This window comes from Crinia signifera, chromosome 8 (genome assembly GCF_055691185.1).
Source record: "Crinia signifera chromosome 8, ASM5569118v1, whole genome shotgun sequence".
In the NCBI taxonomy this organism is placed as follows: domain Eukaryota; kingdom Metazoa; phylum Chordata; class Amphibia; order Anura; family Myobatrachidae; genus Crinia; species Crinia signifera.
This window is the reverse complement of record NC_139224.1, coordinates 130,063,770-130,079,690: the sequence shown is the minus strand read 5'-3', so window position 1 is coordinate 130,079,690 and position 15,921 is coordinate 130,063,770. Positions and strand designations below refer to the sequence as shown.

Below are 15,921 nucleotides of genomic sequence, written 5' to 3'. Positions count from 1 at the left end.
CTTATATTTATACTTACTTTATGGCTCCAATAAAAAGATATTTAAGAAAAAAAACTTTTAACCCTCCTGTGACGTTTTAACATTCATTACACTTTAAATGTGTATGCATGCAACTGATGTAATAAAGTACAACAGAGATTTATTGCAAACCGCAAATATTTATTAAATGATAAATTATTTTCAAATAAATAATTTATAAATACTAAAACTTTGGTGGAGAGTACAGAAGAAAAATATATAATGAGGTATATATCCTATATAAGAAGTTGGGGATAGTGGCCTTATCAACATTTATAACTGCAAATAAACTAGCAAAAAAAGTGATAAAGTGTCTACACAACCTTTATTTACATAGTCTAGGCTTATACTTTGGGTATTCAACTAGTGAAGAAGTTTTATCCTTTAGATCAGTTATTTTCAACCTATTTCCCTTGCGGCACACTAAATATGATTTTAAAATTGCCAAGGCACACCATAAGATCCCCACAGGGCAAAACACATTGCACCCCACAGGAAATATAACAAACCTATTGGCCCCATATAAAAAACAATCACACTGGTCCCCATAGGTAACAAAAATAAAATATATTGGCCCTTTACATGAAAAGAAAAGACCATTCAATAACAGTTAAACTGGTGGTGGCTGTAAACTGGTTTGAGCATCTCTAGAGCTGGGGGCACACTTGAGACCAGCTCAATACACACTAGTTTGCCACGACACAGTGGTTCAAAAACTCTGCCTTAGATGATGTGAGGCCTTTCCAGAATTTATTGAACAGGTTACATCCATTTAGCCTTGTGTGCTTTCATGCTTGCAAATGTAGAAACCAGTTCTTTAATTTGCAACTCAGCACAAATGTCAGTCTCAATAGCAACCATTGAGAGGTTTACAAGCCTCTCCTGTGAAATGCTTGACCGCAAATAGTTTTTAATTAATTTTAACCGGGAAAAAGATCTTTCTCCACTTGCTACGCTAACCGGAAGAGTTAGTAAATATTCGGAGAGCAATTTTCAAATTTGGGAATGACAGTTCATTCGAATGGATCAACTTAATTGCTTCAATTGGATTTGCTAACTTTTCCAGTTCGGATGAAAACAGATCCCTGAAGGCGCACAGTTCATCAAATAATTCTAATCCATTGATGTCTCTGTTATCACCATCCGATAAGTGGTTTTCCAAGTTAAGGCACTGCTGTTTCAAATCTTCTTTGTCTTGTCCAGAAACATTGTTTAGCTCAAACAAAAACTTGAATTTATTAGTATGTTGCTGCATTTGTTCAAATCTTTCCTTTAGAGATGATGTTACGACATCTAAAACAGTGTAGAAAAAATTAACTCTGAAAACATCTTCAGGTGCTTGAGGGGATTCATCTGAGTGTTCGTAATCAATATGTAAAGTCTTTTTTCTTTGACATACTTTTTCTGCAGGTTTAAATTGAGGTTCTCCATCAAGATCTTGGCATAGCTGTCTGGCAGTTTCAATCAAGGCCTTATAACTTGCATCTGTTCGGTAGTTAGAAACAAAACCTCTTAAATTGGCAATGGCAGTTAAAGCAATGGAAATATTTTCCCCAGTGTTTTGAAGCATCTTGCTAACAGGATTGATATGATTTAGCAGGTCATGCCACAGGACAAGGGAGCACAAGAATTGGAAATCTTTCAAACTTGTGCAGAATGTGCTTGATCCGTGCTTGATGTCTGGAATCTTTTTCAAAATGTTTTTCGTCAGAAACGATTTCGTAGAAGGAGTCATATATTTCTCCAGAATGATATCTGAGGGGCCGCAGAGCATCAATACGACTTTCCCACCTTGTTTCAGAAACAGGCTTTAGTGTCAAGGAAGAAATATGCTTTTTAAGAACTGCCCAACGCTTCGGAGATGCTGAGAAAAACTTATATATCTCTTGAACTAATCCGAAAAAGCTCATTGTTTCATGATTGACTTTTGCAGCATCATTAACAACTAAGTTGAGGGTGTGAGCAGCACATGGTACATAGAAAGCACGTGGGTTCTTGTTTAAAATTTGTTTTTGCAAGCCAATCTTTTTTCCTCTCATGTTGGCACCATTGTCATAGCCTTGTCCTCTTATATTATAAATCGGAAGATTCAAGGTGGACAATTTTGTCAGAATGGTCTCACACAAGCCTTCACCACTTAAATCTTCGACTTTAAGGAAACCTAAGAAGTTCTCTTCAATGAGAACATAAGTTTCCTTACATGAAACAAAACGAATGACAACAGTCATTTGCTCAGTGTGGCTTATATCAGGTGTACAGTCCAGGATAATAGAAAAATATTTGGCCTCATTGATGGAAGAAACAATATTTCCTGTGGTGGCATTGCCCAATAATTTAATCATTTCATTTTGAATGTCCTTGCTCAAATAATGAAATTGAGATTTTGCCCGGAGCGTTCTTTCTATGTGAGTGGTCATAATAGGATCAAATTTTCCGAATAGTTGTACCAGCTTCAGAAAATGTCCATTGTTTTTCATGTAGAGTTTGTCAGATGAACCCCTTAGTGCCATACATTCTGAACCAAGATATTTAATGATTTCAATAAGCCTTGAAATTACACCTGTCCAATGTTTCTTTTCCAGGTCGAACAACTGCTGATTTTGGGAATCTAGTGTGGTCTTATTCTTCAGATTTTTTTTTTAAGTCGTACCACATCTTGAAATGCTTTATGTGACTCAGACTTGTTTCATGCGCTTGAAGAGCTTTGGATAAACTCTGCCATCGATTATAGCCAGTAGATACAAAGCTGGAAGAACCACTTGTATTTGATGGTGCAAATAATTTGCAGCAGAAGCAAAACACGCAGTCTTTATATGCTGAATATACTAGCCAAGACCTTGGCAGTAATTCACCATTTTCCATTTTACGTTTATAGTATGTGTTGCTAAACTTTCGTCTACTGGAATCTGTAGGGTAAACAATATTTTTCTTTTGAATAAGTCTTATTTTATCTGTGATTTTTGGCCATTTAGCAGGATCCTCTAATTCAAGTGCTAGTAAGCTTGAATGTGATGAAGATGTCAGTAAATTTGTTTCTTCAGCTATTCCAGAGTCACATTGGTCATTTTCATCTCCTGTACATACATCTGGTCCTGATAGAAAATCCAGATCTTGGCTAGTTCCAGAAGTACTAGCGACGTTCTCTTCCAGTTGTGGGTTCTGATCTGTAGAAGTATTTGGTAGACTTTCTTCTATTTGGGAGATTTCAATTGTAGAGGTACTTTCTAGATTTTCTTCCAGCTGGATGATCTCACTTGTAGAAGTACCAGGTTGAATGTCCTCAAGTTGTGTGTTTTCACTAGTAATTTTGGCTTTTTTCATATAATTAAAAAGAGCCCCAGCTTGTTTTTTGAGGGCCTCATCTTTTGCTGCCTTTCTTTTCTTGTTCTGCCAGCCTGGTAATTTCTTTTTTCCTTCCATTGTAACAACAACAATGGAACACCATTTAGTTATCAGAATATCTAGGAAAAAGAAAGTATTGATTTGACTCATTCCGTAATTACATATGGAGATGAGCAAACACATTCTCAAATTTAACACTGTACCCACACCTGAATTTATAGATTTAGAAATATAGATTAAAGATGGAAATGTAAAAAATGGAAATTTGACAATAGGTAGATGTTAACAGGTACATATTAGCTGGATAACTTTGTAGTGGTTGTCAAAGGCGCTGCTACAACCAGTCTGTTTAGCTCTGCTGGTTACATAGGCCACTCCAACGGATCCTTACTCAGAACAACACAACTATAGTCTAAATAAATCAAATAATCCTTTAAGCCTTACCCAAAAGACACCTAATAGGAACACAAATGAATCCATATTCATATAATCTCCTCAATATATACCCTTAACCCCTTAACCACCTAACCTATAAACAGATACTATGCACTAAGCAACACCATCACCACATCTACATGGTACTTTCCCCAAAATTATATTCTGATAAGTGAGCTTCATTTAGATTAAATAACCATATAGCAAAAACACATTCGAAAAAAGATGAATTCACCCACACATTCCTCTAAGAAGACTGGAGCACCAAAACCCATTTCTAGAGATACATGATGAACTGCGCACATCAGGTGCACAGCATCAATTACAGTACAACAGCTGCCTTTTTCTACCATAAATGTTAGCTGGCCCATGACTGGGAAGAAAGCAGGCAGCACAAATAGTGGCTGAAGGCACTATAGCATCACCTAGCCAGCTTTGCTGCCCTCCTATGTCCTGATCCACATGACCAGGAATTAATTGGGCAGTGATGAAGGCAGCCAAAAACAGTGGTTTAGAGTTAAGAAAGGTGTGCGGGAAGACTTGAGATCACCCTGCAAGAGACACAATCCTATGTAGCCACCCTAAGAGAAAATACTTTAAGACAACCAAGACCAGGTATGTGCAGAGGGAGTACCGTCACTCACACCCTAATAACAAATATACCCAATATACAATACTAATGGCAACAATACAGATGGAGCCTTCTTCAACTAGCCTTCTCTGGATAGCCATGGCTCACCAAGGCCTATTATTCTCAGTTACAATACAATACATAGAACAATACAGTAGGGGATTAGCAGAGGATTAAATCCATCAGCTCTGGCTCACTTAATCCAATTAAAGGGCTAGATGAGGATGGCTCTATCTGTATTTTTACATTGCTGACTTCATTGAATGGTGCTATTAGCATTGTAGCTATACATAAAATAAATAATATGAAATAATATGAAATAAATTAAGCCATTTAAAAAATATCTTGCTTCATTCACCTCAATAATCCCCAAAAAGCATTGACTAAATATAATAGTAGTCATTTACAGCCATGGAAAAACAGAAAATGATAGAAAGAGAAGAGAGTGCATCAGAGAGAGGGGGGAAGTGCAAGTGGGGATGAAAGAGTGTGTCAGGGAAGGAGAAAGTTGGGAGCAAGACAGTGAGAAAGGGTCAGGAAGAGACATTGAGAGGGTGTCAGGGAAAGAAAGGGGGAGAGCAAGGATGGTAGGGAGAGAAAAGGGGGAAGGGAGTGAGAGAATAAGAGGGTGTCAGGAAGAGAGAGCTGAGAGAGAATGTCAGAAAGATAGGGGGGAGAGACAAAGTATCAGGGAAAAAGCGAGACAGTGCCAATGAAAGAGAGAGAGTGAGAGAGAGCAAGAGAGAGAGATAAATTGACAGGGAAAACGGGGGGAGGGGAGAGGGAGGGAGAGTGAGCAGGAGAGATACTATCTTGTCTACAGGAAGGGAGGGAGAGGTATAGGCAGCCAGATGAGGAGTATTGATGGACAAACAGAGCACCATTTGGGGACATAGGGACAAGTTCTCTAAGCTTTAAAAGTGATAAATTGGAGAGTGATAAACAGCCAGCCAATCAGCTCCTGTCTGACATTTTTCAAACACAGTCTGTGACATGGCAGGTAGGAGCTGATTGGCTGGCTGTTTATCACTCTCCATTTTCTTACTTTTGAAGCTTAGAGAATCTGGCCCAATGTCTGATAGACATGCAGTTGGGGGCATAAATGGATGGACGGATGGGGTGTCTGGTATAGATGGACAGCCAGGGGGAGTAAAAGGAAGGGACAGAGCACCATATTGGGTCATAGTCTGACAGATGGGAATGGGGAAAGGGGCTATGGAGCCAGGGACAAGTAGGACAGGGACTGGGAGTCAGGACTTAAGGTGCCCATACAGGTTACAATTATTGTATACAATATTGTATACAATATCGCATCTCATCGCATCTCGGATTTGCGATGAGATGAGATCTAGTACTAGATTTCATCTCATCGCAAAACCGAGATGCGATGAGATGCGATATTGTATACAATAATTGTAATGTGTATGGGCACCTTTAGTGTTAGAGGGGAGCTGTGGACTGGAGCAGACAGGAGAGGAGGGAATACTGTAGGTGAAGATTGGTTATGGTATTAGATGTGGAGTGAGCTGCTAGTGTGCTAGCAGCTCACTCCACATCTAATTCCATAACCTGTGTGTGCACAGGACAGCCAGGAGAAAAATGTCGGGGCCCGATGTGCTGCTGTAATATCCTGGCCATTTAGCACTATTAAAATGCTGGCAGCCCACAATAACCTGGCTGTGAAGGAGAGAGGCATAGAGAGGAGACAGAGTCATGGATCTGCACTGTACTCTCCTGTCAGGGGGTACTCTATGGTAACTGAAAATAAACGTACCATGCTGCTGTTCTGCATAATGGCAAAAGGTTGCTAGTCTATTCCCTACTCCAAATTTGAGAGGAGCTCAAAATATGCCTAAATGTCAATTAAGGCAGTGGGTTGGGAGAAGAAGCAATGGGAGACAGAGGGTGAGCTATGGAAAAGGATGTTGGGTACAAGGAGAGGGTGACAGGCAGTGGATGACACTGGGGAGTGGTAAAGTATGGTGGACAGACAGGAGTCAATGCTGGGGAGAGAAAACGGGTGACAGTGAAAACCTGAGGGTGAAACTGAGAAGTAAAGGGTGACAAGGAGAGAGTGAAAGAGGAGATATGGTGACAGGAAGAGTGATAGTATGTGCGTGACAGTAGAAAAAAGTGACTGGGAGAGGGTGAGAGTCAGCGGCTGACAGGGAGAGGGTGAGAGAATCACTGAGTGACAGGGAGAGAGGTGATGAGGAGACAGAAGCAGGCAGAAGAAGTGGGAGGTGGGCAGGGGTGATTCTAGGAAGGGGCAGTGGGACACTGCAGTAGTCAGAAAAATAATAGTAACATAACAAAAAATAAATGTAAGCTTACCACACCATAACTTGGCTCCAATCAGTTAGCAGCAGAAGGTAATCACCGTGCGGCAGACCTACAATTGCACAAAATAATATATTTATGATGGGATAGGCAGTGGGAGACAGTGACTTCAGTGGGCGATATGGAGAAAGGCAGTGAGTGACAGTGAAGAGAAGTAGAGTGTGGCAACCAGGGAGATGCAGAAATGGATGGGCAGAGAGCGATGCTGGGGAGAGGCAGGGGGTGGAAGTCAAAGGTTAAAGGGCCAGATGTATCAAGCTTCAAAAAGTGATAAAATGGAGAGTGAGAAACAACCAGCCAATCATCTCCTACCTGTCATGTTACAGTTTGGGTTTGAGAACTGACAGATAGGAGCTGATTGGTTGGTTGTTTATCACTCTCCACTTTACCATTTTTTGAAGCTTGATACATCTGGCCCACAGTGAGAGGATAAGGAGGACAAGGCAAAGGGTGGCAGGTGAGAGAGTTTATGGGGAGAGGTTGAAGGCAGAGAGGAGGCAGCGGAAGATGGACAGAGGGTGAAAAAGAATAGAGGCAGTGAGTGACAGTCAGTGGGTGACAGGAGAGAGGTAATAGGGAGAGTGTGATGACCAGGGAGAGGCTGTGGGAGACGTCGGGCTGAGGGCGAAGCTTGGGTGAGTCAGTTGGTGACAGGAGACAGTTGAAGAGATGCAGTAGAAGATGACTGGCAGAGGGTAAAGCTTGGAAAAGGCAGTGGTGATAGTCAGTGGTGACAGGGAGAGAATAACAGAAGAGAGGTGACAGCGAGGGGATGATGGCCTGGGAGAGGCAATGGGAGATGACGGGCAGTGGGTGAAAGTAGAGAAGTGATGGGAAAAAGGTGATGGCCGGTAAGAGGGTAATGGCCAGGTAGAGGCAGTGTGAGTCAATGGGAAGAGGATGATAAGCTGTGGGAACAAATATTAACATTAATGGAAAAAAAAAATTAACATAAAAATAATATAACCCTAAGCTTACCTTATAATCACTTGACTCCATCCAGACAGTGAGAGGTCATCAACATGTGACAATATCTACAACGCACAAAACAAAGTTTGTATTATAATTAATCTATACAATCAAAACTATAATTAATCATAATAATATGCGCACATATATAATACTATACCCAGCACAGGGCAAGGCTGTTCCGCTCGCCTGGTCCCAGCCCGTGACATGCCTACAACAATTTGCGGACACAGCACTGAAATGCGAGCAGTTTGCTATACAGTGAAATGTGTGCACAGTACCGGCTGCACCCTGGCTGCGCAGCCTAGCTGTGAAGCCAGACACAGGCTGCCCATGTTTTGGGTTGTGTGTGATGTCACCCAGCCGTCAATGTCCTCCCCCGAAATGCATGCGTTGTCTCGACCGTTCACATGAAATCCTGAAGCAAAGCCATTGGGCCCTGTTGCCATCCACCGTCCCTGCTGACTATGGCCTTTTGTGGGGGCATCACTTCAGCATTTCATGCAAAATCCTGTCACCGCCTACCCTCCCCACCACCGATGGCCTGTTGTGGGGCCATCGCTTCAGCATTTCACGTGACCGGTCAAGACAACTCAGGCACGTCAGGGGAGGGCCTCAACACCTGGGTGACACTGCACACAAACCAACACATGGCCGGCCTGCGTCTGGCTTTACAGATAGGCAGCACAGCCTTGCGAGTCCACCAAACCCCTCCCGGCGAATGAACGCCCACCCATCCCCCCATCCCACTGCGGGTTCGCCTGCACAGGCTGGAAAAGGATGTTAAGCATAAACATCCATTCATATGCCTCGAGTAACCGCCCACATCTTTCGATGGTCAGCAACCATCGAAAGATGTGGTAGGTACAAACATATAAGTGACTTTTAAGTCACTTACATATGCGTGCACGCTGGCAGGAAATGGGCGGGCAGCTGACATCCGGTGATGTCAGCTGCCAGTCCCCTGCTCCCGCGCCACCATCTCAATACCATGAGAACGCTCAGCATTCTCATCGGAACTCCAATGGAATGCTGGGAGTTCCCATATGGTAATCTCCGCCCCCTGCACGCCATCATGGGTGCGTGCACCCGGCGAACTGAAAGTTTGCCGTGGGTGCACGCACCCTACATCTGCACATGCGCAGACACGCGCCTGCGCAGGCGCGCACCAACGGTTCTTCCGTGCGAATGCACAGAGGAACGAATGGACTAGAATATGATAACCCAGCCCATTATTTAAGTCATACTTTCCTACCTGACCCTCTCCATGCGGGAGAACATGCTCTGTTCCTGGACTTCCCTGGTAATGTAGGATTGCCATCACCTGTGGGAAGCTAGGTAATTGATAAGAGCAGGGCCGGCGCCACCACTAGGCAGCTCTAGACATTTGCCTAGGGCGCCGGCACCTGGAGGGCGGCAGGCAGGGGCGGGCTGGGCCGGGGGGCAGGGTGCCATGTGCCCCCCGGGCCGCTCAATCTATTGTGTGCGGGCCGCCTGTCTGTTTCTGAGGCTGCTGCTGCAGCCACGGCTAACCAGTCTCCGACTGGTCTTCGGAAACATGGCCGCCGCCTCCTGCACTGAGGACGTCTAGTGCAGGAGGCCGCTACAGAGAGTGGCTGTGGACTCTGAGGAGCTCAGACCTCTGTGGCTGCCAGCAGCTGCTGCGCCTGTATCACACTGCATTACAGGCAGCAGCGTGGACAGCACAGAGGATCCCTCCCTGCTCCTGCTCAGCGTCCCTGTAGGGATCGAAAAAGGGGCGGGGATAACGTCCGGAGGGGGCGGAGCTACACCACTGTGAAGGAGATGATGAGCTGCCAGCCTGAAGTGCCCTGAACCAGTTAAGTAAAATGTGAGTGTACTTTAACTGGTGTGGGCATGTGTACAAGCAGCGCTACTAGTGTTGGCAAGTGGTGTGGGCATATGTACAAGCAGCACTACTAGTGTCGGCAAATGGTGTGGGCATGTGTACAAGCAGCGCTACTAGTGTTGGCAAGTGGTGTGGGCATATGTACAAGCAGCGATACTAGTGTCGGCAAATGGTGTGGGCATGTGTACAAGCAGCGCTACTAGTGTCGGCAACTGGTGTGGGCATATGTACAAGCAGCGCTACTAGTGTCGGCAACTGGTGTGGACATATGTACAGGCGCGTTACTAGTGTCAGCAACTGGTGTGAGCATATGTATAATCAACGCTACTAGTGTCGGCAACTGGTGTGGACTTATTTACAAGCAGCGCTACTAGTGTCGGCAACTGCTGTGGGCATATGTATAATCAGCGCTACTAGTGTCGGCAACTGGTGTGGGCATGTGTACAAGCAGCACTACTAGTGTCGGCAACTGCTGTGGGCATTTGTATAATCAGCGCTACTAGTGTCGGCAACTGGTGTGGGCATGTGTACAAGCAGCGCTACTAGTGTCGGCAACTGGTGTGGACATATGTACAGGCAGCGTTACTAGTGTCTGCAACTGGTGTGGGCATATGTATAATCAGCGCTACTAGTGTCGGCAACTGGTGTGGGCATGTGTACAAGCAGCGCTACTAGTGTTGGCAACTCGTGTGAGCATATGTACATGCAGCGCTACTAGCGTCGGCAACTGGTGTGGCATATGTATAATCAGCGCTACTAGTGTCGGCAACTGGTGTGGGCATTTGTACAAGCAGCGCTACTAGTATCGGCAACTGGTGTGGGCATTTGTACAAGCAGCGCTACTAGTGTCGGCAACTGGTGTGGACATATGTACAGGCAGCGTTACTAGTGTCGGCAACTGGTGTGGACATATGTACAGGCAGCGTTACTAGTGTCGGCAACTGGTGGGGGCATATGTATAGGCAGCACTACTGCTGTTGCGTCTGGTGTCGGTGTGGGTGTTACGTATAAGCAGCACTACTACTGTCAGAAACTGGTGCGGTTGTTATGTATAGGCAACGCTACTATTGTCGGCAACTGGTGTGGGTGTTACGTATAAGCAGCGCTACTACTGTCAGCAACTGGTGTGGGCAGTATGTATTAGTTGTGATACTACTACTGTCGGCAACTGATGTGGACGTTATGTACAATATAAGTTGCGCTGCTACTGTCGGTAACTGTGTACGATATATATATATATATATATATATATATATATATATACAGCGCTACTACTGTCGGTAACCCTGGGCCATTATGTAGTCATATGCAGGTGTACTCGGGGCATTGCGTGGAGCATAATGTGTGTCGTAATATCATATGGGCATTATGGTGTGCAGCATATTGTGTAAGGGGCATTACGCTGTGTGGCATAATACATAATGGGCATTACTGTGTGTGGTATAATGTGTTATGGGCATTACGATGTTATTAGTACTTTTATAGGGCCACGCCTCTTCCCCATGAAGTATCGCTCCTACATTTTGCCGCGCGCCTTCGGCGCGCACTCTCCTATTTTTAGTGTAGTGGTGGGGCAAGCACCAATTTCCTTTCTGGCACAGGGTACCAAAGTGGCTAGTAATGCTACTGGTTCTGGCATAACTAGCCAGGGAGAGCATCCTGTGGGGCTCCTGATATTATACAGGGGAGCAGCCTGTGGTGTCCTATTATTGTTTTTTTTTTTTATTAATACATATACGAAAAACCTCCATTTAACGATACGCTGTTACTTATGGGCCGGTGCTCTGGACTTGCCCCCCAGGCTAAAAGTTGCCAGCCAGCCCCTGGCGGCAGGGCAGTTCGCCCCTCACCCCCAGCACTGTGGTACCTGTGTAAAAAAACTTCCGTCCCCGGCGTCCCTGCTGAGTGCTGGTGTAGGGGTGTCCGTGCCGCCGGGAGAGCCTGCGGCACTGTTATTGTGTATAAGCTTGTCGCGCTAGCGCTATGCGCGCGGCATTATTTTCTATTCACTGTAGGGACCCCGCCAGGCACGACAAGCTTATACACAATAACAGCGCCGCAGGCTCCCCCCGCGGCACGGACACCCCTACACCAGCACTCAGCAGGGACGCCGGGGATGGAAGTTTTTTTTACACAGGTACCAACCTTTCCCCCCCCCCGGCACCGGGGCGCCCCCACCCCGACTCGCCTGGGGCGCTCCGGTGCCTTGCACCGGCCCTGGATAAGAAAGGTGTCACCACAGGTGATGGCAATCATACATTACCAGGAAAAGTCCAGGAGCAGAGCATTTTCAGGTAGACAAGTATGATTTAAGTACATAATTTATCCGTCTAAATGAATATTAAAAAATATGCAAATAATAACATGTATTATAAAAGACTCACTGCTGTTTCAATCTTGTGCAGACCAGTCCCTCCTCTTCTATCTGCGCAGGCAGGACCAGGACGCCATTACACCCCTCTTGTGACTGAGGGGGAAAGGAGGGGAGAGAAGGAGGAGATAGAGGGGGCGGAGTGTAGACACTGGCCACTCCACACATAGACCCAGAAGGCTCTGCAGTGCTGCTCATTTGATTGACAGCCTGGGGAGCAATGGGTAGTGGGCGGGGCTGCAGGCATTGTGTCGGTGAGTGAGGGGAGCTACTGGTGCCGCTGGCTGCCTGTCATAATATTTGACAGGCTGCGGCAGCCAGTAGCTAACTAGCAGTCAGTAGTAGCCATTATTATTAAAATAAACATACATTGAAGCCGAGCCCGAGCGAGCACGACGCGTCGCACTGCGCAGGCTGTACTAGGAGACTGGTGCAGGGGGGAAACCGCCAGGCATCGCCGTGAGTGACGTCACGTCACGTCACATGACCGTTCTTTGCTGGTTACACATAGGAGGCGGACTTGGAGGGTATGTGTGCGCACACAGCGGGGCGCACCCGGCGCAGGGAGCAGCATCCATTACTGCTGTCTGTATACTCTCCAGTCTCCATATTACTGCCGCCCGGCGCTGTCAGACAAGCGCTGCGGGCGGCAATGTGCAGCGCAGGCAGTGAAGGCGAGGGGCCGGCTGAGGCAGCTTTAGCAGCAGAGCAGGGAGAGTGCGCCTTTCCACCATGGCGCCTCCCTGCTTTGCAGGAGCTGCTGAGCGGCCAGCGCCGGCCCTGGTTGTAGAAGTTTCCCATGTCTAACCCTCTCCATGGCCATTCACATGTTCATATCCAACTTTTCCCAGCTAATTAGTTTGTGTCAGCACATGTGCAGAGAAACTTAATAGGTGAGAAAGCAGTTTGTGTGCAGGTGAGGTAACTCCTACATTAGTAGGTAAAAGCAGGCCCAGAACAATGAGTTTGTCATGGAGTGGGTGAGGTAGGCAAACAGGGGTCAAAAGGGATATTTGTGTAGGAATGCATATGTGTCCTCCCTAAACAAACAGTAATGTCTTGGTACAGGTATGTTAAAGCTGTGTGAGTCGACCAAACATGATAAAATTACTTGTGAACAAACATGTTTAAATATTTTAATATAAATGATTTGTCAGTGTCATAAGCAGATGTAGGAATCCTTTGCTATAGAGATGTGATTGCAATAATGTGATTGGTGGCATTATACATCCAGAGTGTAGTAAAATCCCATTTATAGCAGAGCAGAAAGTGGTACAGTAATGTATTTTGGGTACTATACAAAGATTGTGTGCAAAATAGTGGCCATGGGCTTAAAACATTGCTGAAACATCCTTTGTAGCCGTTAGATGTGGTTTATGTATTTGTATCATAAATACAAAACATGTTTGTATTCGAGTGAAAACTTTGACACATGTCGACTTGTGTAGATTCATACCTCCCAACATGAACCTCTCCAGGAGGGACACAATGCTCTGCTCCTGCACTTCCTTCCTAATGTATGATTGCTGTCAGCTGTGTTGAGGCACCTTTCTTATCAATTAACATGTTGAACACATGTGATGGCAATCATGCATTAAGCAGAAAGTCCAGGAGCAGAGCATTGTGTCCCTCCTGGAGAGGGTCATGTTTGGAGGTATGTAGATTGAGTGTGCTGCTGTTTAAAGTATATGAAAACACTTAGTGAATGTGTATAAATGTTTAACAAATAACTACCTTAGCATATATAAGCAGGTCTTAAAATGATTCTTACCTTAAATAAAACAAACCTTTAAATGTAGAGAAGTGTAGAAAGATATGCTTCCCATGTGTTTGAGTGCTGTGTGTGGCTTGCAGGTAGTGAAATAATGGTTTGGACTTAATAGGCTGCAGCATTGCTTATTACATTCAGGTGTATGTGTTTGAGTAGTAATCAGCGTAAATTAGCAGACCCAGCCGTCCGCTCTCATGTGGTATCTGTAGGGGTGGTCTGGAGGTGGCGGCCTCCTGTTTTGTGTCCGAATTGAACGGTGCTTTCGCTGATCGAGCGGAAGTAGCACCGTACATTTTTTGTGCACACCCCCGTGTACGCCCATGTTTACGCCCAGTTTTCCTCATTTTTTCGGCCGCTCCCCTCAACACGCCCCTATGCCGCCCACAATGACCATACTCTTGCGGACAAGTTTTTTCGCACGTAAAGACCCGTCCGTGAGCGTTGTGCTGTTGTCGCGCCTGCGCATTATGGAAGGTACGCATGTGCAGATAAAAAAAAAAAACGGAACTTACGCTTACGGCCCAGCCACCTGAACCAGAATAAACCCCTCAGTGTCAGATCAGCAGTTGCTGTAGAAATTACACCAGGTATCAGCGTGATTGTCTGCCAGAGTGGCATTTTCTGCAGATAATCACTAACATACTCACTGTATGCGCTCAAATAATTTATATACTCTGTTGTCCAACTATATTAGATACTGGTGTGATCAACTGTTAGATTGACAGGGGTCACATATTGCCGCATATTTATATTTGACACTCCCACTAAAATTCATTATTACTCTCAGCCCCTCTTTTTTCATCCCTCTTCCGTGTAGTAGAGACTTTCTGGTGGCGAATTTCAGCCCTGCAATGCTCAAGTATCAGGGCTGATCTAACACCACATACAGAAGTATCCTCCTTACATTTGCTATTTTTCCATCAGTGCATCAATCTCTTCTCTCACCCTCCGTCCGCTCACTTTTGTGAAGACGGTGGGCAGCAGAAAGAATTGAACTCTTTTCACTGTACTTTTTCTTTCCCCACCTCTCTAAGGATACCTGTGATGCTATAAACACCTACACTTTCACTCTAATTGACGGCTGATTACCATCAATGGGTACTGATGTGACTGTCTGTAACATACTTATCTAACCAAATTTTGAATTTTTGAATGTGATTTATACAGACTTGTCACACCCTCTGGACGTGTCACCAGCTGTCCTATTTAAGGACTTGAAGTTAATTTGAATATTAATCTTATACGTTTGTTCAAATAACACCACTAACTGCCACTGTTCCTGATACTGATACATGGTCAATATCAGTGGCTACACTTTTGCTCACAATATTACAAAAAAAGATGTTTATGTGTTGAATAACTCTTCATGGCTAAATTATTCATCATGTGATATTATAGAGTTATTACTATTTTAGAATAATTGGAATTAAAAGCTAAGTTTTATATTCACTCATTATACACCATTCCTAACAAATTAAAAGTGTGCCTCCAAAAAGGAATCCCTTTCGTGAACGGGTATCCACCTCCTGCGGACCACCGTTTATCCTCTTCTTTATCTATGGGATCAGGCTATGATGATACGGCAGGCGCATGATGACCATGCGCCGCTGCACGCTTTACTACAGAGCCGGAACTAACAGGCCTGGGCACCTGAAGCTCACTCGGAACTGATGTGTGTTCCATGAAAAGGAAGCACATCACATTCCGGAAATACCATGCGCTCCACGGAGCTCCGGAATTAGACTTCCGGTTCCTTATTAAATATAATTTGAGTTTTTTATGACTTCCAATACTCTTTTTTATAAATAAATATATGTACAATAACTCTCATCTCCTGCTCATGCCACCAATATACATGCTATTTTATATATATATATATATATATATATATATATATATATATATATATATATATATATATATATATATATATATATTTGTTATAACTATGGGTCTTATTTTGGTTCAATCTTTCTGACAAAATACTTCTTAGATGGGCAAAACCATGTACACTGCAGGTGGGGCAGATGTAACTTGTGCAGAGGGAATTAGATTTTGGTGGGGTTTTACTTCAAAGTGAGATCTATTTTGCATTGTAAAAATAAAGCAGCCAGTATTTACCTTGCACAGAAACACAATAACTCACCCAAATCTAATTCTCTCTGCACATTTTA

General features: G+C 44.4%; 1 protein-coding gene across 1 annotated transcript; it reads right to left on the bottom strand.

Annotated features, from left to right (window-relative positions):
- Nucleotides 1-236: 236 nt before the first annotated feature.
- On the bottom strand, nucleotides 237-6,933 carry LOC146027097 (zinc finger MYM-type protein 1-like). Its single transcript, XM_083158088.1, has 2 exons — nucleotides 6,761-6,933; nucleotides 237-3,479 (listed from the first exon to the last, which is right to left on the bottom strand). The coding sequence occupies exon 2, from the start codon at nucleotides 2,526-2,528 to the stop codon at nucleotides 1,620-1,622; it is 909 nt and encodes a 302-aa protein (XP_083014214.1). The 5' UTR covers nucleotides 2,529-3,479; nucleotides 6,761-6,933; the 3' UTR covers nucleotides 237-1,619.
- Nucleotides 6,934-15,921: the final 8,988 nt, after the last annotated feature.